At 41.8% G+C, this 25,427-nt stretch overlaps 1 protein-coding gene and 1 long non-coding RNA gene across 5 annotated transcripts in view; one reads left to right on the top strand and one right to left on the bottom strand.

Moving 5' to 3' along the window:
- Positions 1 to 25,427, bottom strand: part of hsd11b1la (hydroxysteroid (11-beta) dehydrogenase 1-like a) — a 115,503-nt gene that overhangs the window by 76,974 nt on the left and 13,102 nt on the right. For 2 of the 4 annotated variants that reach the window (XM_052037942.1, XM_052037943.1), the window contains exons 3-8: positions 19,939 to 20,069; positions 14,432 to 14,543; positions 13,021 to 13,112; positions 11,272 to 11,365; positions 10,188 to 10,353; positions 4,084 to 4,240 (exon numbers count right to left, since the gene is read on the bottom strand). In XM_052037942.1, the coding sequence (XP_051893902.1) occupies positions 4,084 to 4,240; positions 10,188 to 10,353; positions 11,272 to 11,365; positions 13,021 to 13,112; positions 14,432 to 14,543; positions 19,939 to 20,069 (752 nt within the window). Of the gene's footprint in view, positions 1 to 4,083; positions 4,241 to 5,928; positions 6,113 to 10,187; positions 10,354 to 11,271; positions 11,366 to 13,020; positions 13,113 to 14,431; positions 14,544 to 19,938; positions 20,070 to 25,427 lie in introns of those variants that run through there. The other 2 variants (XR_007958130.1, XM_052037944.1) reach the window with 2 other exon arrangements.
- On the top strand, positions 14,492 to 20,078 carry LOC127582578 (uncharacterized). Its single transcript, XR_007958131.1, has 3 exons — positions 14,492 to 14,595; positions 15,335 to 15,428; positions 19,951 to 20,078. It is a non-coding gene; the product is annotated as an uncharacterized LOC127582578 (long non-coding RNA).

The raw sequence follows: 25,427 nt of genomic DNA on the forward strand, positions 1-25,427 counted from the left end.
TATTCCTGATTTAAGAACTAGTTTGGATTGTGTGGCAGACTCACTCACTGCCTGTATGAAGAGTCAGTTGATAGTCAACCTGATAAAGACTCCCAGCCATTCTCCCATTTGTTACGTGCTTTATGTTGGGAATTATTTGAAGAATGAACCTTCCTTTCCTTACCAGCCAACATACCACATGAAAGTGAGGAAAGTTTCATTTATATCGTCTATCATACAAGTTTACTCCAAAGCATTGCAATATTGATTACTCTCAGAAGGGAATGTCAGCAACCTCCTTGGGCACAACATGCTCCCACAAATGATCAGAGACAGGTGAACAGAGAATTGTTTCATCTAGTGCTATAGCAAGGGGAATAAATATTAACCAGAGGAACATCAGAGCCCTTTATTGAACTGTGACATTGAAAGAGTAAAAGCTGTTTTTGAAGTTTCATATGAATCACAATGTTTCCAATCACAGGATCACTCCTTGAGCACTGTAGACTTGAAAAATACAGAAGGAAACCGTAGGAAAATCAGAGAGAAAGAATAACAGGATATGTTGCTGAAGCTAAGACCCCACCCACCCGGGTCATTCTCTCTTCTCTCCTCTCCCATCAGGTAGAAGATACAGGAGCCTGAGGGCACGTACCACCAGGCTCAAGGACAGCTTCTATCCCACTGTGATAAGACTATTGAACGGTTCCCTTATACGATGAGATGGACTCTTGACCTCACAATCTACCTTGTTATGACCTTGCACCTTATTGTCTACCTGCAGTGCACTTCCCTGTAGCTGTGACACTTTACTCTGTATTCTATTATTGTTTTTACCCTGTACTACCTCAATGCACTGTGTAATGAATTGATATGTACAAATAGTATGCAAGACAAGCTTTTCACTGTACCTGGGTACAAGTGACAATAGGATAAGATATCTTCATTGGTCACATGTACATCGAAACATACAGTGAAATGTATCTTTTGCATAGAGTGTTCTGGGGGCAGCCCGCAAGTGTCGCCACGCTTCTGGCGCCAACATAGCATGCCCACAACTTCCTGACCCGTATATCTTTTGGAACGTAGGAAACCCACGCAGACACGGGGAGAACGTACAAGCTCCTTACAGACAGCGGTCAGAATTGAATCTGGGTTGCTGGCGCTGTAATAGCGTTACACGAACCGCTACACCACCAATATAATAAACCAATACCAATACCAATAAATGGAACAGAAAGAGGCTTCCATAGAGCATAAGTTATAGCAAGAGCCGGTTGTGGTTCTAACCTGCACAGCTTCCTAATGCCCCAGCATCTCCAATGTAAAATGCTCAACCAAAATTCACCCTGAGCAGCATGCTTCTGCTATTTGCAGATGTCAAAGGTACCAGATTTATTCTGTGTTTGCATGAATATTTCTGTGGTTTTGAGAGAGTTAGAGGACCAGAAGGAACGATTGCAATTAGGCAGTGCTCTTCACATCTCCCTCTGGACTTTTCAGCCAACAGTGTACTCCCCCCTATTGTAAGCATGGGAGCTGGTCCTCGGGCAGGAAGATCCCATAAAGAGCAGTCAGTTCCTCCGTTATCATTTCATCCACAAGGCAGCACCTCCAGTGAGTGTACCCTCACTCCTGCACTGAAGCAACAGCAGAGATTTTTGTGCTCAGGTCTCAGAAGGGGGTTCCAACCCACAGACATTTGCTTCAGGCACAAGTGTGCTCTACCCTGAGCCACAGCTGGCACACAGCAGCCTTGCTGGAAGGCACTGATGAATTATAACGACAACTCTCACTGCAGCTCATTCTGGATTAATCCACTGTTTGACCATGTGCTTGAACCAAGGGACTTTCAGGAGTACTTTTGGCTTCTTCCTTTCATGGCTGCCAGCAGTGTTTTAACAGCTCCTCACCAAGCACATCTAATGCATGGATTCAGTGACACTAGAACAACATTTTACAAGATAATGCCCCCCCACCACTATCCCCACCCCCACCCCCATTCCCAGGCTGATGGGATCAGTCAAAGGGAGACAAAGATGAATAGAAGCAACTATATTTTATAGAATTTCATCATTACTGTAAGCAACATCGAACCCCAAACACATGTATTTGTCCGCAAGAAGAAGAGCCAACTAAAAAAGCAATAAGGGGAGAAAAGATGAAATATGAAGGTAAGCTAGCCAATAATATAAAAGAGAATATCAAAAGCTTTATCAGATATATAAAGAGTAAAGGAGAGGCAAGAGTGGACATCGAGCCGCTGGAAAATGACGCTGGAGAGGTAGTAATGGGGAACAAGGAAGTGGCAGAAAGACTGAGTAAGTATTTTGCATCAGTCTTCACTGCGTAAGACACCAGCAACATGCCAGAAATTCGAGAGGGTCAGGGGGCAGAAATGAGTGTAGTCGCTATTACTAAGGAGAAGGTGGTTGGGAAGCTGAAAGGTCTGAAAGTGGATGTCACCTGGACCGGAGGGACTACACCCCAGGGTTCTGAAAGAGGTAGCTGAAGAGATTGTGGAGGAATTAGTAGTGATCTTTCAATAATCACTAGAGTCAGGAATGGTTCCAGAGGACTGGAAAATCGCAAATGTCACTCCACTCTTTAAGAAGGGAGGGAGGCAAAAGACGGGAAATTATAGGCCAGTTAACCTGACTTCAGTGGTTGGTAAGATGTAAGTGTCCATTTTTAAGGATGAGGTTTTGGGGTACTTGGAAACACATGATAAAATAGGCCGAATCAGTGTGGTTTCCTTAAGAGGAAATCTTGCCTGACAAATCTGTTGGAATTCTTTGAGGAAGTAACAGGCAGGATAGACAAAGGAGAGTCAGTGGATGTTGCTTACTTGGATTTCAGAAGACCTTTCACAAGGTGCTGCTGATCAAAATAGGAGCCCATGGTATTACAGGAAAGGTCCTAGCATGGATAGAAGATTGGCTGACTGGCAGAAGGCAAAGAGTGAGAATAAAGGGGGCCTTTTCTGGTTGGCTGCCGGTGACTAGTGGCGATCCACAGGGGTTGGCATTGGGTCCACTACATTTCACATTATATGTTGATGATCTGGATGATGGAATTGAGGACTTTGTGGCCAAGTTTGCAAATGATACAAAGATATGTGGAGGGACAGGTAATGTTGATGAAGCAGGGAGTCTGCAGAAGGACTTGGACAGGTTGAGAGAATAGACAAAAAGTGGCAGGTGGAATACAGCATAGAGAAGTGTACGGTCATGCACTTTGGTGGAAGGAATAAAGGTGTAGACTATTTTCTAAACAGGGAGGGAATTCAGAAATCAGAGGTGCAGAGGGACTTTGGAGTCCTTGTGCAGGATTTCCTAAAGATTAACTTGCAGATTGGGTCAGTAGTAAGGAAGGCAAATGCAATGCAGTTTTGGGCCCCATATCTAAGGAAGGATGTGATGGCACTAGAGAGGGTCCAGAGGAGGTTTACAAGAATGATCTGGGAATGAAAGGGTTAATGTATGAGGAATGTTTGATGGCTCTGGGCCTGTACTCGCTAGAGTTAGAAGGATGAGGGGGGATCTCATTGAAACCTACCGAATATTGAAAGACCTGGATAGAGTGGATGTGGAGAGGATGTTTCCAGTAGTGGGAGAGTCTAGGACCAGAGGGCACAGCCTCAGAATAGAAGGACATCCCTTTAGAACAGAGATGTGGAGGAATTTCTTTAGCCAGAGGGCAGTGAATCTGAGGAATTCATTGCCACAGATGGCTGTGGAGGCCAAGTCACTGAGTATATTTAAAGCAGTGGTTGATAGGTTCTTGATTAGTAACGGTGTCAAAGGTTACGGAGAGAAGGCAGGAGAATGGTGTTGAGAGGGAAAAATAAATCAGCCATGACTGAATGGCAGAGCAGACTTGACAGGATGAATGGCCTAATTCTGCTCCTATGTCTTATTAGAAATATGTTTCAATCTATTTGTTTACATTGGAAGTACATACTACATGAATGCACTAGGCAGTTGCCCTAGTTCTGCATTGTAACTTCCATTCATTTCCATGCGACATGTTATACAGCTCCCCAGGAACAATCAATAGTGATAGTTACTGCCTATCTTTTGGCTGGAATGTGTAGTAAATCACCTTATTCTTCACTGCAGTAAACCAGTCTCGGGTACGCACAATCACCTCTGTCCACCACGGGCAATAAATCTCCTGTGACCTTACAGTTCCTCCTCTGATAATGTTCAGTGCTGTCTCTGAGGCAGGATAAGGGCTCAGTTTTGTAAGGCCCCTGGCTCTAAATGAAGCAGAGAAGAAAATAATCAGTGTGAAGGTACACATATTACTTTGTTTCATTCATGGAAATAGCACATTTATAAATATTCCAGATGCTGGAAATCCCAAATAAAACAGTAATTTCTGGGAATACTCATTCGGTCAGGCAATACCTGTTGGAAATGAAACCAAAAACCAGTGAAAGGTAATCAGCCTGAAATGTTGACTCTGTTTCTCTCTCTACAGATGCTGCCTGACCTGCTAGTAGTTTGAGTATTTTTTTTACTTTTACATTTTATGGAACAAGTCCCCAGCCTAACTATGCTTACTACAGTCCAGTAATTGAATTATTTCTAGTTATGTAAGGTCCTAACTGGTGATTTTAGTAAATAACACAGGACCAAAATTTGTTATTCTCTTGCTTGAGATGGAGATAATATAATGACTAACACTATGATATCCTTTCTTTTTGCTCTTTCCCTCTATGCTATGAACTCACAACCATATCGGGGGTCAATCCACTGATGATTCAGTCAGGCATAACTTTTGGTGTCTGACCAGGTCACCTTTACCTGACTGTAGTACTCTCATGGCTGGGAGGTCTTATTTTTATAGTAAAACCCCATCATTCAAAGATCTCCTTTGTTTAGGCTTTTTCGAGGTACTAGACAAGGTTGCCCGTTAAGCCCTTTATTATTTGATATTGCTTTAGAACCCTTGGCTATTGCACTTCAGGACTCTTCAAATGTATGTGGCATTACTCGCGGACAGATGATTCATGAGATATCTCTCTACGCCGATGACCTGTTACTTTATATTTCTAATCCGGATGAATCTATCCCTACAGTACTATCACTACTAGATCAGTTTAGTGTTTTTTCTGGCTATAGATTAAATCTTAATAAGAGCGAACTTTTTCCATTGAATATGCAAACCCCAATTTATAGCCAATTACCTTTTAGATTGGTAACTGACTATTTTATGTATTTAGGTGTTAAAATTACCAAGAAACATAAGGACTTATTTCAAGCTAATCTATTGCCTTTAATTGACCATGTTAAACAATTATTTACTAAGTGGTCTCCACTGTCTTTATCATTGGTAGGCCGAATTAATGCGATTAAGATGAATATTTTACCAAAATTTTTATATTTATTTCAAGCGATTCCAATTTTTGTCCCGAAATCTTTTTTTGACACAATTGATTCTAAAATTCGTTCATATATTTGGCAGAATAAAAACCCAAGGTTAAGTAAGAAATATTTACAAAAATTAAAAAAGGATGGTGGTTTGGCCTTGCCTAACGTTAGATTATACTATTGGGCAATTAATATTAGATATTTAATTTTTTGGATACAAGATTCTGATGTAATTCAATGCCCCAAATGGGTACACCTTGAGTCCCAATCAGTTCCTGACTTTTCATTAGTTTCTATTTTAGGTGCTTCTCTCCCTTTTGCACTTACCAAGTTAAGTAAACATACGACTAACCCAATTGTTAAACATACAATACGAATATGGTTTCAATTTCATAAATTTTTTGGATTGAATAAATATAATTTGTCAAGTCCCATTCAATCTAATCTTTTCTTCCATCCATCTAGAGCTGACTCAGCTTTTTCCATATAGAAAAGGAAGGGAATAGTATGTTTTCGGGATCTATTTAATGATAACTGTTTTTCATCTTTTGAACAATTTGTAGCGACTCACCGTCTGGTCAGGCGAACCGGCTCGGCAGTTGGGTCGCGCAGCGTCGGAGCGACGAGTCCCAAGATGGCGGCGGGCCTCGTCTTTCCTGAGCGGCGGGGAGAACCCGCACGCAGGGAAGACTTGATGACGTAGTACTTACGTCATTGCCGGTTTCATTGGGCGGGAACTGTCTCCCTTAAAAGGCCTGCGCAAGGCGGGAAAATAAACCAGTTCTTGTTTGACAATCCTCCGACTAGCGTCTTGTTTTTATTTCGCGGTAGCAACTGCTACAAATTGTCTAATAAATATAATTTGCCTAGATCACACTTTTTTCGATATTTGCAGATTAGAAATTTTTTTAAAAACTACTATACCCTCTTTTCCGACACCTTACAAAGTTTAAACTAAGGAAAAAATTTTAGGTCTTAATCCTTATCAGAAGGGCTTGATAGCGATAATTTATGATTTAATTATGAAAATACGTCTAGAGTCATTAGACAAAATTAAGAATGAATGGGAAAGCGAACTCCAGACATCTTCACCTACAGAGACTTGGAAGAAAATTCTTCATTTAGTCAATACATCTTCAATGTGTGCCAGACACTCGTTGATACAGTTTAAGGTAGTTCACAGGACCCATATGTCCAAAGATAAGTTAGCTCGTTTCTATAACCATATAAATCCTATACGTGATAGATGTAAATCGAATGTGGTTTCTTTGACACATATGTTTTGGTCCTGTCCTCTTCTGGAAAAATATTGGAAAGACATTTTTAACATTATTTCAAACGTATTGAAGATTGATTTACAACCTCACCCTATCACTGCAATTTTTGGATTACCAAGGATAGAGTCTGGCCATTTATCTCCTTCCGCTAACCGTATGATTGCGTTTGTTACATTAATGGCCAAACGATCCATTTTGCTTAAATGGAAGGATCCAATACCCCCTACTACTTTTCAATGGTTCTCTCAAACTATATCACATTTAAACTTGGAAAAAATTAGGAGTGGCACTGTTGATCCTTTGCTTAAATTTGAAGATATTTGGAGTCCATTTATTTAATATTTTCACATGATGTAGATCCCCTTTCAATAACTTTCCAACTTGGAGGAACGGACTTGACGACATAACATTGCTCTGTTTCTACTGAGAAATTTTAGTCCAGTTTCTTTTTCCTTTTTTTTGTTGTTTTTCTTTTGAAAAGTTTTTTTTGTTTAGTTTATATTGTTTATAATTTTTTTTATTGATATGGGTTTCTTTTTTAAATTTATATAATAAATCTTTTTCTTTCCTTTCTTTTATATTATATTCATTTACTAAGAGATCATTGGATCTGCAGATTTTTAAAAATATTTTATTGTTCTTTATGATTATATATGCTATGATTGTTATCCTGATCTCTTGGTATTACATATATAAATATTGATGTTATATATCAATTTGAAAAATTATAATTTGAAAACCAATAAAAAGATTGAAAAAGAAAAGTAAAACCCCATCGATCTTTAACAATTGTAATTGCAGCTTTCTTTTTGATCAAACAATAGGTTTTGTACTCTCTCCTGCTCTTCGAGCCTGAGCAAACAGGGCTTGAGTTCTTCCCTTCTCCTACCTGTTGTCTGTGTCAGAGGATGCAATTTTAATATAATAGAAGTCATAATTCTGAATTATATTCTTGGTTCACAAACACAATTGCAAACATTGCAAGAGGTTACATGTATTGGGCAATGGGTTTTCTGGTGGGAAGACATTTTCATTTGGATTGCCTATTCACAATGTGGTTACCTTTCAGGTGGGAAAATACAGGCTTCAAAACCAAATACAGCAGATGAGGTTGGAGAAGGTACATGTGAATCTTTGCCTCACCTGGGAGGACTGTTTAGGTTCCTGGATGGTGGTGAGGGAGGAGGTGTAAGAACAAATGTTACATCTAGTGTGAGGGCAGGGGAAAGTGCCAGGGTCAGGGACGGATGGGCGTAGAGGGATGAGCAGACTAGGGAGTCATGGAGGGAGTGGACCTGAAGAAGGCAGAAAGGGGTGGGGAGAAGATGTGGCTGTTGGTGGGATCTCGTTGCAGCTGGTGGAAATAATGAAGGATGATGTGCTGGAGGCGGACGCTCATAGGGTGAAAGGTGAGGATTAGGGAACTCTACCTCTGCTCTGTCTGGGACGAGGCGGGTGAGAGCAGAAGTACGAGAAACAGAGGAGATGCGAGATTGGGCTCCATCAACCACAGCAGAAGGGAAGACATGTTTCTTGAAAAAGGAGGATATTTCAACTCCCCTTCCCATTCCCACACTGACCTGTCCATCTTTGGCCTTCTCTACCGTCAGGATGAAGCCCCAATGCAAACTGGAGGAACATCACCTTATATTCTGCCTGGGCAGTCTACAACCCAATGGCATGGATATTGAGTTTTCCAATATTAGGTAAACCCCTCCCTTTTTTCTTCCATTCCCCCCCACCCCCCCCCCCCACCTTCTGATCCTCCTCTGGTCCTCCCATTTTGTCCCCTTTCCCACACACCCCCCAACCCCCGTTCACCCATTTTCGTCCCCCTCCCCCTCCTGGTTCCATCCACCCACTTCCCACCCACACCATTGGGTTTCAACTGCCGTTCACCTCTCCCCTAATGGTTCCCATTCTCACCTCCTTTCCTGCACTGGTGGCGTGTTGCGTTCCTGCTCATCTCCCTCCAGCAGCTGTCTCCCACCTTCACACTCCCCTCCCCCCAACCCTGCTCCAACTGTTTCTTTCCCCCTTTTCCCCTCTCCCTTTGTCTGCCTCCATCTATCATTCACTATCTCTCATTCAGGCATGAACATCGACTCCTGTAACTTCCGGTAACCACTCTCCTGTCCCTTCCCTTTTTTTACCCCTTACCCCACTGGCCCTCATCACCCTCTCTCTTTCCCCTTTCCCACCCTTTCCATCTGCCCGTCACACACACTCCTCCCACTGGTTCCCCTTCCCTTTATTCCATGGTCCACTGTCCTCTCCCATCTTCTTCAGCCCTTTGTCACTTTCACCTATCACCTCTCAGCTTCTTACATCATTCCCACTCTCCCTCCCTCACCTGCCTATCACCCCCCTCACCTGGATCAACCTGTCACCCACCAGCTCTTGCTCCACCCCTTCCGCCCCCTTTTTTTACACTGGCTATCTCTCCTCTTTCTTTCCAGTCCTGATGAAGGGTCTTGACCCGAAATGTCGATTGTCCATTTCCCTCCTTAGATGCTGCCTGACCTGCTGAGTTCCTCCAGGGCTTTGTGTGCTGCTATCGTTCACCTGCCACTTCTTCTGATTCCACTCCCGTTCGCCTCTCCTACCTGGCACCATATGCCTGTCATCTCACACCCCTCCTCAATCCACCAGTAGCCTCGGAATCCTTTCTTGCCACTCCCCTTCTCCTCTTTATCCCGGCCATCTCACCCTCCATTCCCAGTCCTGATGCAGGGTTTCGACCCAAAACGTCAATAATTCCTTTCCTCCCACAGATGCTGCTTGACCTGCTGTGTTCTTCCAGCAGGTTCACTTAACGAGTCTTTGGTACAAGGGTTTTAGTACATCTCATTGTTCACTAAACAAAGGCTTCAATCACTAGAACTAAAGGAGGGGAACAGATTTCACATCACAACACAACTAATCTTTATTAGTCACATGTACATCAAAACACACAGTGAAATGCATCTTTTGCGTAGAGTGTTCTGGGGGCAGCCCGCAAGTGTCACCACGCTTCCGGCGCCAACATAGCGTGCCCACAACTTCCTAACCCGTACGTGTTTGGGAGGAAGATATAAGGTAGATCCTGGTCCTCTTTTCCTCAGTACTCCCTGCGACCTAACCTCATCAGTACTCCCAAATTGCATCACCTCACATTTGTCAGGATTAAACTTCATTTGCCATTTCTCAGTCCATTTCACCATTACATTAATATCACCCTGTGGCTTGAGACTACCCTCCATACTGTCATCTCATCGGCAGAAGAGCCAAGAACCAGAGACATAGAATGGAGGTGACTGGCAGAAGAACTTAAGGTAACATTGGATAAAACTTTTTTATGCAGCGAGTGGTTAGGAAATGGAATGCTGAGGGGAAGGCAGATCCAATCAACAGCAAGTTGGATAATCACTTGAAAGGAGATAATTTTCTGGGCTATGGGGAAAGTAGAGGGAAGTGGATTGCTTTTACATACAGCCAGTACAAATTCCTTCCATGTTGTAATTTCTCTGTGAATCTGTGATTTCTATCTGCCTGCTCACATTAACGAACCCACCTTATTTTCTCCATGGCTGACTCAGTGTCTATCAGTCCGAGGATGCACAGAGTGATTGATACGTTCTTCTTCTGCATTGTGAGCTCGTAGCGCAGGGAGTTGAAGAATCCCTCCAAAGCAAACTTTGAGGCTGAGTATGAAGCTACATAAGGAACGGCAATCTTGCCTGTTGGGAAGTAGAACTGTATGTTGGTTATACATTTCAGTTTCATATTATGAATCTGGTGACACTCTGTCTCAAGCCAGCTGCTCACTCATAAGCTGGGAACCTAGACAGTGTATTGACTACTTACTAAGCAATGGGATGAGTGTGGTGAGAAGCCATCAAAGTTGAACTTGCCATTTACTTATTCGCCTGAACATTCTCCCAACAACCACTGACAGTGGTACAGGTATGTTACCAGCCATTCAGAGGCTGGAACTAGTGACAAGTCTAGTGACAAGGGTTCAACAAGTGGGAAACTTACTATTAGGGTGGACGATTGAATGGAGGCCATTTGGCCCATTTGTCCATGACAGCCAAATAAATATGAAAAATTGAGTGTTACCAAAGGAGGTTTTAAGCGTGTTGAGGGGTGTCCCTTTGCCAGCTTCAGATATTGATTTTGGGTAGTTTTGGAATGGAAGCAGCTGATAATTCATTAATAGTGCCCAGTTTATTGAAAAATTCACCCAGTTTACAATTATCCTTTAATGAAGGAAGAGTGGCTTCCAACCAATCTACCTTCGATATGCCTCCAAACTAACAGCAAAATGGTTGACATAATTGACTCCCAAACTTGCCCTGTTAGTTCAAGAGCAACTGGAAATAGCTTTATGAATAGCTTTTGACAAAATACATCTATGGGGATGAAGAACAGGATAATTGCTTCCCCCCTCTTTACTATATGGGTTAATAGTGGCCCTTCACCTCGGCTAAGACCCCACCTCAGCCCAGACTGTCCAAGACCTTACTGATCCAAATCAACTTCCCATCAGGAACTGTGGGTCAGTTCAAGTGAGAAGATTATAGGTGAAGTGGGGGTTCTCAGTAAGAAATGCAGTGCAGGCAGCAATGAGAAGAAAATTCCAGCCAAAATCCTACCGCAAAGGGACGAAATGACAATAATAGATCCATTGGTTTTCAACAATGTGGGCAATGCTGCAGCTGTCAGCTGGACGTAGCTCAGGAAATTCACCTGAAATGTTTAAGAAGGAATAACTCACTCAAAATGTAAAACTCCAACAACCCAAGTCAGAAAACACAAAGATAATCTCCCAATCCACCTCATCGTGGGCCCTTGCACCTTATTGTCTACCTGCACTGCACTTTCTCTGTAACTGTGACACTTTATTCTGCATTCTGCTTTCCATTTTACTACCTCAATGTACTTATGTATGGAATAATCTGTCTGGATGGTATGCAAACAAAAGCTTTTCATTGTATTTCAATACAGGTGACAATAATAAACCAATACCCATAATAAATCCAGTCCTGATGAAGAGTCTCAACCTGAAACGTCGACTGTCCATTTCCTTCCATAGATGCTGCCTGACCTATTGAGTTCCTCCAGTATTTTGTGTGTTGCACTAATAATAAACCAATACCAACAAATTCTTCCCACAGTCATGTAAAACTCTGTGATTAATCTTTAGTGGGTGTAGAACTCTTCAGAACCAAATGTGCACCCAGAATAAAGGACAATGATAATGCTGTCATTTGGAGCTCACTTAAATCAGAAGGTGGTGAGTTCAAGCCCCACTCCAAGTACTTAAACTTGACTCAGGCTTACAACCAAATTGAAGTACTGAGGGAGGGCTGCTATAATACAAAGTACCTTTTGGATGAGACTTTAGAACAAGGCCCCAGCCACTTTATGAGCACTTTTTGAAGAAAGAGAAGGGAATTCTTCCCAAAGTCCTGGCCAAAATTTGTCCTTCAACTAACATGTAAAATAGAAATTAATTAGTCAGGATAACCTTGCTGTTTGTGGGCCTCACTTTGGACCCCTCATGCATCCTCGGCTGAATTCAAAAGTAGTTATACTTTTTAATCAAGTTGGCTGCTGCATTTCCAAAATCCAAAAGGAACTGTATGAATGCAAGGCTTTCATTTGCTGTAAGCAGTGTGGTGCCTAATTTACTCCATAATGATTCTAGAAATATCATCCAGGATATTATTTATCAATGACCTTGAGCTGTAACATTGTCCAGAGGAAACTCAGTGATTCATCATTTCTTACTGCTGCCCTTTGGAAAACCTACTGAACCATTTTCTCGAGTCCTCCACCCAATTCTAGAATGTTATCCAAGTAACACCCCATCACAGTACATTTCCATTTCTCGTTCTTCCCTTTCTTCCTTCTTGGTTAGGTTTCAATGTTCCCGTGGCATTCTTTTGTAGAAGAGCAGGACAATACCTTTAAGTCTTGGCCAATATTTATCCCTCAGTCACTAAAAAGGATTATCCAATTATTGATATATTTCTGTTTGTCGGACGATTGTTGAGTAAATTAGTTTTCTACGTGACAAAGTATTCGCACTTCATTGTGATGATGGGAGGCCATGAAAAGTACTGCAGAAATGGTTATTTACTTACTCAGAAAGCAAGGGAATATTCTCAAAAATATTGCTAGTTCAGAGTACATCAGACAAAGACTGAATGCAGGTGATAGGATCATGTTCCACCAAGGTGCAGTCATCTGCAATTGCCCTGAATCCTAGGTATTCAGGCAAGCATCCTAATTCATCAGCCATTGTACCTTTGTTCAAATGTGCACAGGATTTATTTTCATATTTCAGTGAAAGGTCACTTACAGAAGTAATTTAATTTTCAACAGTACCAAAAACTTACTTGCATCAGCCATCTGGTTTGCTCAGCATCCCCATTCCACATCTCAAAAGGATCATTTCCGATGTGATTCAAAACCAAATAGCCCAGAGAACCTGGGGAAAACAGGGAATGAATGAAACTGTTCTCTATTCCATCATGGCCATTGCCCCATTGAGTCATTTCCTCCTGGATTCCAAAAATAGTTACACACATTTCCTGATCCTTGTGAAATTTAAAGCTCTATCCAACATTTTTCACTGCAATACAGGCTGATAATAAATTTACCTCTCCCCCTTCCAAATCATAGCCTCAGCCCTGATGTGATTAAAGTTTATCACAAACCACACCTTACAGAAAATCCTAGGTCCATATTTAAGATAAGCAATGATGTTTAATCAAAATGTGAGGAATCCAGACAACCTGGGGGATAGAAATTTGCCTTTCGTCACTGGTGCTAATCATGCAATATAGTTTTGGCATTCCCAGGAATTGTTTTGGTTTGATCCAGCAATTTGTGTCTGCATGTACACCCAAACATGTTCCATGTTTGTGTGCATCGCACATTGGGAGGCCAAGTGTGTGCATTCCAATTAAAGGCAATGACTCAAGGCACGAAGGGACTCAGGGCCAGTGCACTGGGAAACTTCCCAGATACGAATGACCACATATTTCAGTCAATAGATTTAAATATTGGGCAGGCAGTACAATAGGTCGCCAATACCATCACATTTGTTTAGCCCCGCAGTCTGAATTCTGGGCCACAGAGGCATAGAATCTCATGGATTCACAAGATCTCAGAATGGTTACAGCACAGAAGAAAGCCATTAAGCCCATCCAAAATGACTCTATGACAAAGCTCGGCCCACTCCCCTTCCGGCTCCCATTCATTTCTCCATTTTGCACATTATACTTGAATCTGCCTCCGCCGCTACCTCTGAAATTCACTTTCTGAATAAGAAACATTTTGTCCTACTGTCACCTCAGTCACACCATTAAAATTCACCCATTCTTCCCATTATGCCTAAAGCAGCTCATTGGAAGAGCTCTATAGCAAGGATGTGATTAAGCTAGAGAGGGTGCAGAAAAGATTCACAAGGATGTGGCTGGGGCTGGAGGGCTTGAGTTTCAAGGAGAGACTGGATAGGCTGGAACTGTTTTCCCTGAAGTGAAGGAGGCTGAACAGTGACCTTATAAAGGTCTATAAAATAATGAGGGGGTTAGATTAGATGGATGATCACAGTCTTTTTCCCAGGATAGGAGAGTCTAAAACTAGGGGGCATAACGTTTAAGGTCATAAAACCCCATCACTGGTTTTATTTCCCCTTTTGATAATTAAAATTGAACCTTGTGCTCTTTTGGTTTACAGTAATCTGCTGCAGAAAAAAAAGTGTTTCCCAATCTACTTTCACATTGATTAGAGTTAAACATTTACCTAGCTTCTCCAGGGCAAATTTCACCACTCGATCTGCACTCTTTGGATCAGACATATCGGCAGAGACTGAGTATACTTTCTTGGCGCCCAGTTGCAAACACTTTTCTTCCACCTTTCAAATCAAATGTTCAGAATGGTTAAAAATTTAGGCTGATGGAGAAATGGTAAGCTCACAACCTAAACAAATCACCAGTTTGGCCCCCTTGATTGTACCTGTTCCTTACCACAGTAGGTTGTGGAGTTGTTGACCTCAGCACATCTGAGTAAGGGAAGAGGCTTTCAGTAGAGGGATGGGGGTGGGAGGTAGGGGGGTTGGGAGGAGTGTAGAAAAATCTACAGTGCATGATCCTGGGGGATAGCAGTGAGAAGTAAAATTTTAAGATATCTTTATTAGTCACATGTACATTGAAACACACAGTGAAATACATCTTTTGTGTAGAGTGTTCCGGGGGCAGCCCGCAAGTGTCACTACACTTCGGGCACCAACATAGCATGCCCACAACTTCCTAACCTGTACTTCTTTGGAATGTGGGAGGAAACCGGAGCACCCGGAGGAAACCCACGCAGACACAGGGAGAACGCACAAATTCCTTACAGACAGTGGCCAGAATTGAACTCGGGTGACTGGCACTGTAATAGCGTTACACTAACCACTACACTACTGCGCCTGGTGGAGGCAAACCATGTAGGGGTAGATCTTCCATTGCGATGCCTCCGCTAATACAGGTATCCATACAGAAACCCTAGTTTCCACTTCTGTGGTGGAACTAATCCGGTGGCTGCTCCTGCACTGTGAGGGAGACCAGTCGAGCAGCGGACTTCCCAGCCTAGGCAGGGGATGTGCTCACTGAGGTTAAATCTGACGTTAAATCAGTCTCTCAAACTGTTTTTCCTTGTGTTAAGATGCTCCTGGGACTTCCTTCCTCAACAACATTGTGGGAGCACTTTCACCAGAATGACAGCAGCAATTCAAGAAGGCATCCACCACTTTCTCAAGGTGAATTAGAGATTGACAGTAAATGCTGGCAGTGCCTGCATCCTAAATAATTAAGTAACTGCCTCTTCTGTAGGTCCCATACGCTGATATCCGGGGTTCAGTGTCAAATCCTGTTTGATACCTTGTCTGGAAAGCTACCTTAAAGGTGCTACATAAATAAGAAGTTGTTGCTGATGAGTGTGAAGCAAATGGCTTATTCCTTCAGCTGGACACAGAATCACAAGTGGTTCAGTAACATTTAGCCATTGGTACTCTGTTGAACCCTGTGTGATCGACTGATCACTTTCAATGGAGTCAGGTGATGATGAGAATTGAAGTTGATAGGAGAGATGTGGAGAAACTGGCTCTTCTGGAGCTGAGAAACAGTGAGCACTGTCTTGAAAGGAAATATCTAAGGAAGATTACAGGAACCAGATCTTCACGCAAAGGTTGAGGAAACTTGGGATACCTCCCTCATAAAGTCATTGCAGCTGGGAGCTCCATTGAAAACAAGCAAACTGATGGATTTTTGTCAGGAAAGAGTACAAGTGTGAGGAAGATAAATTATGCAAATTGACTGGGATGCTGAATGGTTCCCAGGTCCTCTGTCCCAATATGTGTTGAGACGTGCCAATAGACTTTGTTAACCTGTTTGCTGCTGACTCAGATCTCCTGGCCTACTGAAGGTCAATGATCCAAATTTCTCCCATATTTACTCATTTCTCTTATCCAAACTGTCCAGGAGAAAGTAAGGCATTATTTTCAGGAAAAGAAACTTTTCCAGCATTCCAGAGTGGTGATAAAAGCATACAGAATCATGGCCTTTATAATTAGAGGTATAGACGACAATGCAAAGAGATCATGATGAACCATCACAAAGTACAGGATCCAGGCATCACATTTTAGAGAAGAGGTGAAGGGTAGGGGGAGATTGCAAAAGAAATTAATCAAAATAATTCCAGGGGCAAGGGATTTTAGTTATGTTGACAGACTGGAGAAGCTAGGATCATTCTTCTTGGAAAAGAAAGTTGCAAAGAGGTTATGGAAACCATGAAAGGTCTTAACAGAGGAGATAGATCAAAATTATTCCTATGGATGAAAATGTCGAGAACTAGGGAACATAATGGAGGTGATTGGCAAAAGAAACACAGGAAGAGATTTTTATACAACAGATGGTTAGGATCTGGAAAGCACCACATGGGGTGGTAGTGGAGGCAGATTCAAATGTGGTATGCAGAAGGGAGCTGGACAAGTATCTGAAAGGAAAGAATTTGCAGAGCTAAGTGAAGAAGATGATGGAATGGAACCAGCTGATGTGTCATATGTTCTCCTGCTGTATCCTTATCATTCAGAGATCCTGTGCATTTACAGGAATTTTTCAAACAATGGGACTCATAGTTTTAAAGCAACTAATTCAATGCTGCTCTCTCACTGCTCGTCCCTTGTCCAAGCTATGGGTAATCCATCTTGGCAACTGCGCAATGGCCCAGTGAGATAATGGGGTGCTACAACCTTTGGGCACTTTCCTGAAGATCACAAACCTTGGCAAAGGAAACGAAAAATAAATGTTTTGGTTCTTTACTATTTTGGACTTGTTTCAATTTTCTGGGTGTAAGCATGAGTGCCTAGAAATTGAATTTCATCCTTTTTTGGTGTCTTAATCATGGGATATGCTTAATCAAAACCCAGTGAAAATATGTGAAATAAAATCTGTGCTGTGACAGTAAGTACCCAGAATCATGTGCTGTGTGGTTCCTGGCTGGAGCTGAATGAAAACTACTGTGTTATTGCCAAGCTGCTCACTGGAGAGGTGAGGGAAAACATTGAGGAGACGGGACATGGTCATCTTCTGTGTACATGGGCACACAGCCATCAGCTCTGATCAAGTTTGGGGCCAATAGGTGTCCTCAGACCACTGCAAAGTGTGGTACGATCAAGCGGGTGGTGGGTGTGGGGCAGGGCAAGCAGGTGTTTGCAGCATGCACATTGTATAAATATTGATGGTGGAGCCAGTGATGCAGCTTTAAATATCCTAAGCATTGAAAATGGAGCCTGGCAAATGCTATGCATTACACACTGTCAGTGTGGTGACCCCTTCATTGACATCTCAATGGCGAGCTCAAGACAATATGTCAGCATTCAATAAAGGTTGGAGATTGCACCCAAAACTCCAATTTACATTATTAAGGGAGGAAATGAGCGGCACACAAGTTGTGTGTGTAACTTACCTTAGTGCAAGTGATGCCAGGAAACATCTGATACACTAAATTGTGCACAATTTACCCAATCAACCTGTAATCAGAAGCTAACGTGAGTAATTGTGACCTTGATACTCCAAGATTTTAGTAAAGTTAAACACTGCCACTAATGTTCCTCAGGAAGGTTCATACCTAGTCTGGTTTATATGCAACTTCAGAACCATAGCAGCATGACTGTACCAGAACTGCCCTCTGAAGTTGTCCAGCAAGTCCATTTCGTTCCACCAAGCCATCATGACAAAACTGCAGTTCAAGGATGTTGCTCTCCACCATGACCTAAGGGAATTAAAGATGGACAATAATTGCTGGCCTTGACAGTGATGTACAAATCCCGCACTTCCAAAACAGCCATTGGCCCTGGAAGAGCCGACAAGACCTATCCATTGCTTTGAGATGAGTAAAGCTGCCAGAAATGTCAGCTTACTGGCCAAGTTGTACTCAGCTCTGTGGGACTGGATTGACTCAGACCTGCTGGAAGTGCAGTGCTACACTTCTGGCTGGTAGAATGTCAGAAACCATCAGAAAGTGCATCAGCACCCTGACCTTCAAACATAAGAGGGAGAGGGAGAAGAAAAGAATTGGTGATCCATCTCACAGTCAAATGTGGAGCACAAGATTTGTCCAAGGTCATTGCCAATCAAGTCAAGACTGCTCTGGGGCAAGTGATCCACCCAGACTAGAACTGTGCCATACTTGGCAAGAAGATTTCTGACAGCCTTCTGCTGTTCAGGGGTGCAATGCCTTCATGAAGGACAGTGGATGGACACTTGCCTGGTCAGCTTGGACCAGTGGAGGGTCTTTGGCAGAAAATCACACATGAACATGATGGATGTGATCTTCAAATGGTCTTTGGGAAGGGTATCAGGAATTGGATGCAACTGCTCTACACAGACATCAAAAGCACAGTCCAAATTAACAAGGGGAAATGCAAAGCTTCCCAATCAAATCTGGAGTCAGGAAAGGTTGCCCTCTCTTCTCAGTGTGTTACACTGAACATTTTGCCAAATCCATATGGACATAAAGGGGGTGATGTTCCCAGGGAGCAGAGGCACTCAGCTCTAAGCCACCCTGTACATGGACAATGTTGCCATCTTCTGCTTGGACCCACAGTTGGTCTGCATATTGATCAGTATCTGCAACCACGTTGAACTGGCTTTGATGGCCAGAGTCGCAGCGAAAGAAAGAACAAAAACAGAACACTGGAAGAACTCACTGGGTCAAGCAGCATCTATGGAGGCAAAAGGTGTAAGTCGAGGTTTCAGGTCAAGACCTTGCATCAACATCTGCAATCTTCATACAGCAAAATGAAGAGCATGTTCTTTGGCAATTAGCTTGACAAAAAAAAAATTAACTGATAGTTTTTTCTCTTCATTATTAGATTTGATTACCCAAAGTCTGCTTTGGAGAAGCTGGGTTGTGTGGCATGAATTGGTTGGAGTGAATAGTCAAGGTGAAATGAAGTTGGGAATGTGGGAGTGACGCTCCCTCCCGATGGCAGCAAAGAACCTGGTCATCAGATACAAGCTGCTCTTGGCAATGGTGTATATGACGCAGGCATGGCCCAAGCCCATGCTCCTGCAGCGTGCCAGTCACCCAAGCTATTTTTGATTTCACATGGAAATCCAAAATGGATCACGTCCATAGGGATATGATGAAAAGGTCTCCAGAGAAAGGGTAGGGAAAAATATACCCCACATCCTGAAGGCAACCTTCGTATGTGTCTCTATCAAGCTGTACATAGAGGCTTGACAAACGCCAAGTGTCATTTTGTGCTAAGATTCTACTTGTCCCTGATGCTGTGAAGGATGGCCTGGCCTCATTGCATCAGAACACACTGCAGCACATGTCCCTTAGAGAGAAGTTACTATGGAAAAACACCTTTGAGCACATCAATCAGACAGTGGTCTGCACAGGAAAAGGAGACGGTGAATACTACAGGACAGTTCCCTACGTAGGCTGCCAAAGTCATTTGGCACAATGCTTCACTGCCAGACCAGATAGCAGCTCCACCAGCTATATCACTATGCCATCCTAATGATATGCCCTGATTGTTTTACTTATATTATAAATACCAATTATTTTTGGGAAAAAATCCTTGCACTTGAAGGAAAACCAGAGTCACTGCTGTTTGTGAGATCTTGCTGGGCGGCAAATCTTTATAACCCACTATATAATACTTTGAGATATTTTATTGATGGCGAAATGCTTTGAGATGTTCTGAGGTGATTAAAGGTGCTGCATGATTAGCCATTCTTCATCATTTTCTTCCTTACTTGTTTCAGCAGAGTTTTATTTCGTGCAGTTATTACAAGTTCACCACCGAACCTGGCGTAGTGATATGCCATCTGCTCACCAATTCCTTTACTGGCTCCAGTCAACAGGATACGGGCACCTGAGAGTAACTCTGTTCAAAAATAAATCAACAAATTGGGAAATCATGCATCATTTTGCCTGTGAATATTTCATTTGAGGAAATGATAGATTGATGTGTTCTGTATTCTGTATAGTTTTCCATGCTTGGAAACATTCACAAGCCTAGAATCAAAACAGCATCAACCATTGTCAATAATCTGCAGAGATTCAATCATCAAGATACCAGTTTCTGAGCCCTAGTGATTGTATTTGGTCCCCAACCCAACCTAATTCTGCTTTCTGGCCATGGATTCAAACCCTCTCCTGGACAATTGTTTAAAATTAAACCAGACTATTTGTAATCTTGGCATTATGCCGGACCCTGAAGGGGTTTCAGATCACACTACTAAGGCCATCCATTTCCATCATTGTTTTGTCACATGACCTTGCTCCACTTTAGCTTATCTGCTGTTGAAAATCTCATACATGCCTTTGTTAATTGTAGGTTTTATTATTCAAAAGTTCTTCTGGGACGGTTCCCCTGTTCTACTCTCTACATATCTGAAATTCTACTGCCCAGGTCTTAATCCACACCAAGACCACTTTCATCCTTGTTCTTGCTGAATGACATTGGCTCCATCTCCAGCAACACCTCAATCACCACCTTCAATTTAGCCTTTTTGTGGAACATGCACCAGGACATTCTTTGCATTTCAGAGACCTGCAAACTCATCTGTGTTTCTCTGTTCATAGATGCTGTATGAGTTGTTGAGTGTTTCATGTACTTTTACATTAACTATCTCACTAGCCACTTCTTTGAAGACTTAAGGATGAAGTCCATCAGGATCCAGAGACTTAACAGCCACAGTTCCAACAATTTGCTCAGTAACACTTCCCTTGTAACTAATTTTCCTGAGTTGCTCTCTCCAATCCGATTCATGACTTACAACTATTTCTGGGATGTTATTTTATCTTCCACAGTGAAGACTGATGAAAAATGCTTGCTTAATCCATCTGACACTCATTGCTTTCCATTATTAAATCACCAAATCTCCATTCTATAGGATCAGTGCTTATTTTGCCAACTCTTTTCATTTTTAAATATCTGTTTTTCTATTTCTGGAGAGCTTTATCTCATACTCTAATTTTTCCTTTTATTAAATATTCTTTTGCTTTTCTTTATATATTCTGTCCAATCCTCTAAACTGCCACCCATCTTTGTGCAAGTATATGCTTTCTCTTTAAGTTTAACCTCATCTTTAACTTTTTTAGTTAACCACAGACAAGGTGATGACCTTATATTATTAATAAGAATAGTTATGAATGTGAAAGCCAGTTGAAAGCCAGAAAACCAGAATTCTCTCACTTGATAGAATCCGATATTGTGATGTGGCAAGAATGAATTTGAGCTGTTGATAGTGAACATAGGCAGGATTATTGTCTATGCATTCTTGAACACCAAATGATTTCAAACAGATTTTTTTAATTTAGGAAAATACTTTGCGGTCTTAAACTTCATACAATGGTTGATCTGTGCAATTATAATTCGATTTACTTCACATTACAATTCAGATGAAGTAAAATGTCAAAACATCTTGTAATTCAGCCAATAAACAGGATTAAGGAAAATATGAATGTATTTTATAAATATATTAAGGGCAAAAAAATAACCAGTGAGAAAGTAGGGTCCACTATAGACAACATGAACAATAAATATGTGGAGCCAGAGGGTATATGCAAGGTCCTAAATGAACACTTTTCATCAGTATTCACAAAAGAAACAGACTTTGTAGTTGGAGAATTCAGTGAGGGGGTGGGTAGGTGAAAGTCTAGTGCAGGTCTTCATAAATAGAGAGGAGATAATCAATGCCTTAGCAGGCTTAATAGTGGATAAATTTCCTGGACCAGGTGGGAGTTATCCCAGACTGCTATTGGAGGCAAGGAAAGAGATTACTGGGGCTCTTTCTGAGATATTCAAATCTTCTTGGAAACAAGTGAGGTACCAAATGACTGAAGAACAGTAAATGAGGTCCCCCTTTTTCAAGAAATGTAGCCTGTTAACTATAAACCTGTGAGCCTAACATACTGTAAAAAAAAGTCCTGATGGACAGGATTAATGATCTCTTGGAAAGGTAGGGATTAATCAAAGACAGCCAACATGGCTTTGTCAAGGGCAGATCGTGCTGATCAATTTGATTGGACTCTTTGAAGAGGTGAGAAAATGATTCAATGAGGGCAGGGCAGTAAGTGTTATTTACATGGACTTCAGTAAGGCCTTTGACAATATCCCATGTGGGAGAGTGGTCTAAAAGGTTAGGGTCCATGGGATCCAGGGTGTTGGCAAAATGGATCCAAAATTGGCTTGACAACATGAGACAAAGTGTGATAGTAGAGGGCTGGTTTTGTGATTGAACGCCTGTGACTTGTGGTGTCCCACAAGGATCAGTCCTGAGACTTTTGTCCTTTGTAATGCATATGAATGACCTGGATGTGGAGGCATGATCAGCAAGTTTGCAAATGGCACGAAGATTGGTGGAGTTGTTGACAGTGTGTAAAGTAGTCTTAACGCTGCGGAGAGATATCGATATGTTGGAGAAATAGGCTGAAAATCGGGAGATGAAGTTAGGTCCAGACAAATGTGAGCCGATGCATTTCAGGAGTACCACTGAGGCTAGGACATACACAATGAATGGTAGGGCCTTAAGGAGCATTGATGAACAGAGTGACCTTGGACTACAAGTCTATAAATTCTTGAAGGTGCCAACACAAATAGATAACATGTTTGGGAAGGCATATGGGATACTAGCCTTTATTAATTGGTGATTTGAATACTGAAGTCGGGAGGTTATGCTTGAACTTTATAAAACCTTCAGACCTCAGTCAGAGCACTGCATGTAGTTCTGGTCACCAACCTATAGAAAGGATGTGATAGTGCTGGAGATGTTGCACAGGACATTCACCAGGATGTTGCCTGGAACGTGTCAGTTCCGTTATGAGGAGAGACTGGAGAAGCTGTCTCTATTTTCCCTGGAGCGGAGGAGGTTAATCGGGAACATGATTGAGGCATATAAAATTAGGAGGGAGAGAGATAGGTTAGATTACAGGAAGTTTCTGCACATATCAGAGATAGCCAAAATAAAAGGACATAGAGGAATCTCTTGAACACAAGAAAGAAATTCCTTAACAATAGGACTTTATAGCACAAGAATATTTTAACACACCTTGTTCTTGGCAGGAATTCAGATTGATTAGATTAAAGTTTAAATGTTGTTACACCAGTGCATTTAGTAAATACATCCAATTACATATATTCTATATTCTGCAAACCTCCATTAAAAACAGCTTGACTATATCATGTGCTGTGCTAAGTGATAGGAAATGATCTAATAACCCAATTTTTACACCAAAAATCTAAGTGTTGGCCATAAAGCTCTTTGAACATGCTTTGCTATATTTTTGTTAGTCAGAAGTATTAAGGATTATGAAATCATTTTGGATAAATGAAATTAAATTCAGATCAGCACTATTTGAATAGCAGAGTAAACGTAAGGACCTCAGTAGCCTCTTCATATCTGGTGTTTCTAAGAAGTAAGCTATAAATAAAGTTTTACAATGGAATTATGATTCAAACAACATTTACTTGAATATTGAGATCACTTGATAGATCAGAAGATATGGTTGTAAGTACTAGACTAATAAGTTAATAAATGCCATGCCAAACTGGTTCGGTTGCAACATGAGTGCCGAGCTGCAGAAACTACATACAACCGACAGAGCTAAGCAACACCACACCAACAGATCGGATCAACGCCCTGCAACCTTGACACTTCCAGCTATGAAAAGTGGTCCATAATTAAATAATTATTAGAAGTTTGGCATGGCATTTTTAGGAATGCCTGGTGCTGCTCCCAGCATGCCCTCCTGCATCTCTCCCTGAGGGATATGGTGGGCCTTGAGGTTACAGATTATGATTGTACATGGTTTTGAGCTGTCACATCTAATCCAGATGGGTTGAGTGAGCTTGGGCTTTTCTCTTTGGAGAGAAGGAGGATGAGAGGTGACTTGATAGAGGTGTACAAGATGATAAGAGGAATAGATCGAGTGGATAGTCAGAGACTTTTTCCCAGGGTGACGATGGCTAACACGAGGGGACATAATTTTAAGGCGATTGGAGGAAGGTGTAAGGGGGATGTCAGGGAGAGGGTGGTGGGTGCATGGAACGCACAGCCAGCAGAGGTTGTGGGGGCAGATACATTAGCGACATTTAAGAAACTCTTAGATAGACACATGAATGATAGAGAAATAGGGGGCTATGTGGGAGCGAAGGGTAGGATAGATCTTAGAGCAGGACAAAATATCGGCACAACATTGTGGGCCGAAGGGCCTGTACTGTGCTGTAATGTTATATGTTCTATGTTCTATGGCTACAATCATTATCCCTTTTACTACTGATAGTGGAACCCAAAAATTGCTCGAAAGAAACAACACTGAAACATATTTGACTATTCTCAGCCAGAAATCATGTGTGCGTATTCCATCTTGGCTGCATTCTGAGATTTTCACCACAATAGTTAATATAATTTATTTCACATGATATAACGGAACACTGGATACAACAAAATCAAATGGACTGAACAACATGCAGCTTGTCGTGCTGAAGACATGCTCCAGAACCAGCAGTGTCTGAGCCAAGTTATTCAAGTTAAGCTATAATACTGGTAGCTATCCAACAATGTGGAAAATTGCCCAGAAATGTTCTGTTCATAAATTGCAGGACAAATTCAAAACAGTCAGTCACTTCCCAATCAGCCTACTCTCAATCAACTGCAAAATTATAGAAGGTGTGGTTAACAGTGCAATGAAGTGGCACATACTCACAAACAACCTGCTCACTGATATGCCAGAGATTTTGCCAGGATGACTCATCTTCAGAACTTATTGAAGTCTTGTCAAAATATGCACAATAGAGCTTAATTATAGAGGTAAAGTGTGAATAATTGCCCTTAACATCAAACAGCAGTTGACTGATTAAACTGAAGTTAATTTAAAAAATCCAGAAAAGAACTTTCCACTGATTGAAGTCATACTTTGTCTTAAAGGAGATGTTGTTTTTGTTGGAGGTCGATCATCTCAATCCTAGAACATCGCCCCAGGAGTTCCTCAGAACAGTATTCCCAAACTCAACCAGCTTCAGTTACTACCACCTTGATAACCAGGATTATTTGCTGATGACTGCACAATATGGAGTTTCAATTACCATCTGTGGTATGACAGAGTCTAAACACATCTCCTTCACATTCAATAGCATTATAATTGGTGAATCTCCCACCATGAACTTCCTCATGGAGGGGGTCACTATGGATTTGAAACTTAACTGGACCAGTTATTTACATGTTGGTCAGATAACAAG

This window comes from Pristis pectinata, chromosome 24 (genome assembly GCF_009764475.1).
Source record: "Pristis pectinata isolate sPriPec2 chromosome 24, sPriPec2.1.pri, whole genome shotgun sequence".
Taxonomy (NCBI): Eukaryota; Metazoa; Chordata; class Chondrichthyes; order Rhinopristiformes; family Pristidae; genus Pristis; species Pristis pectinata.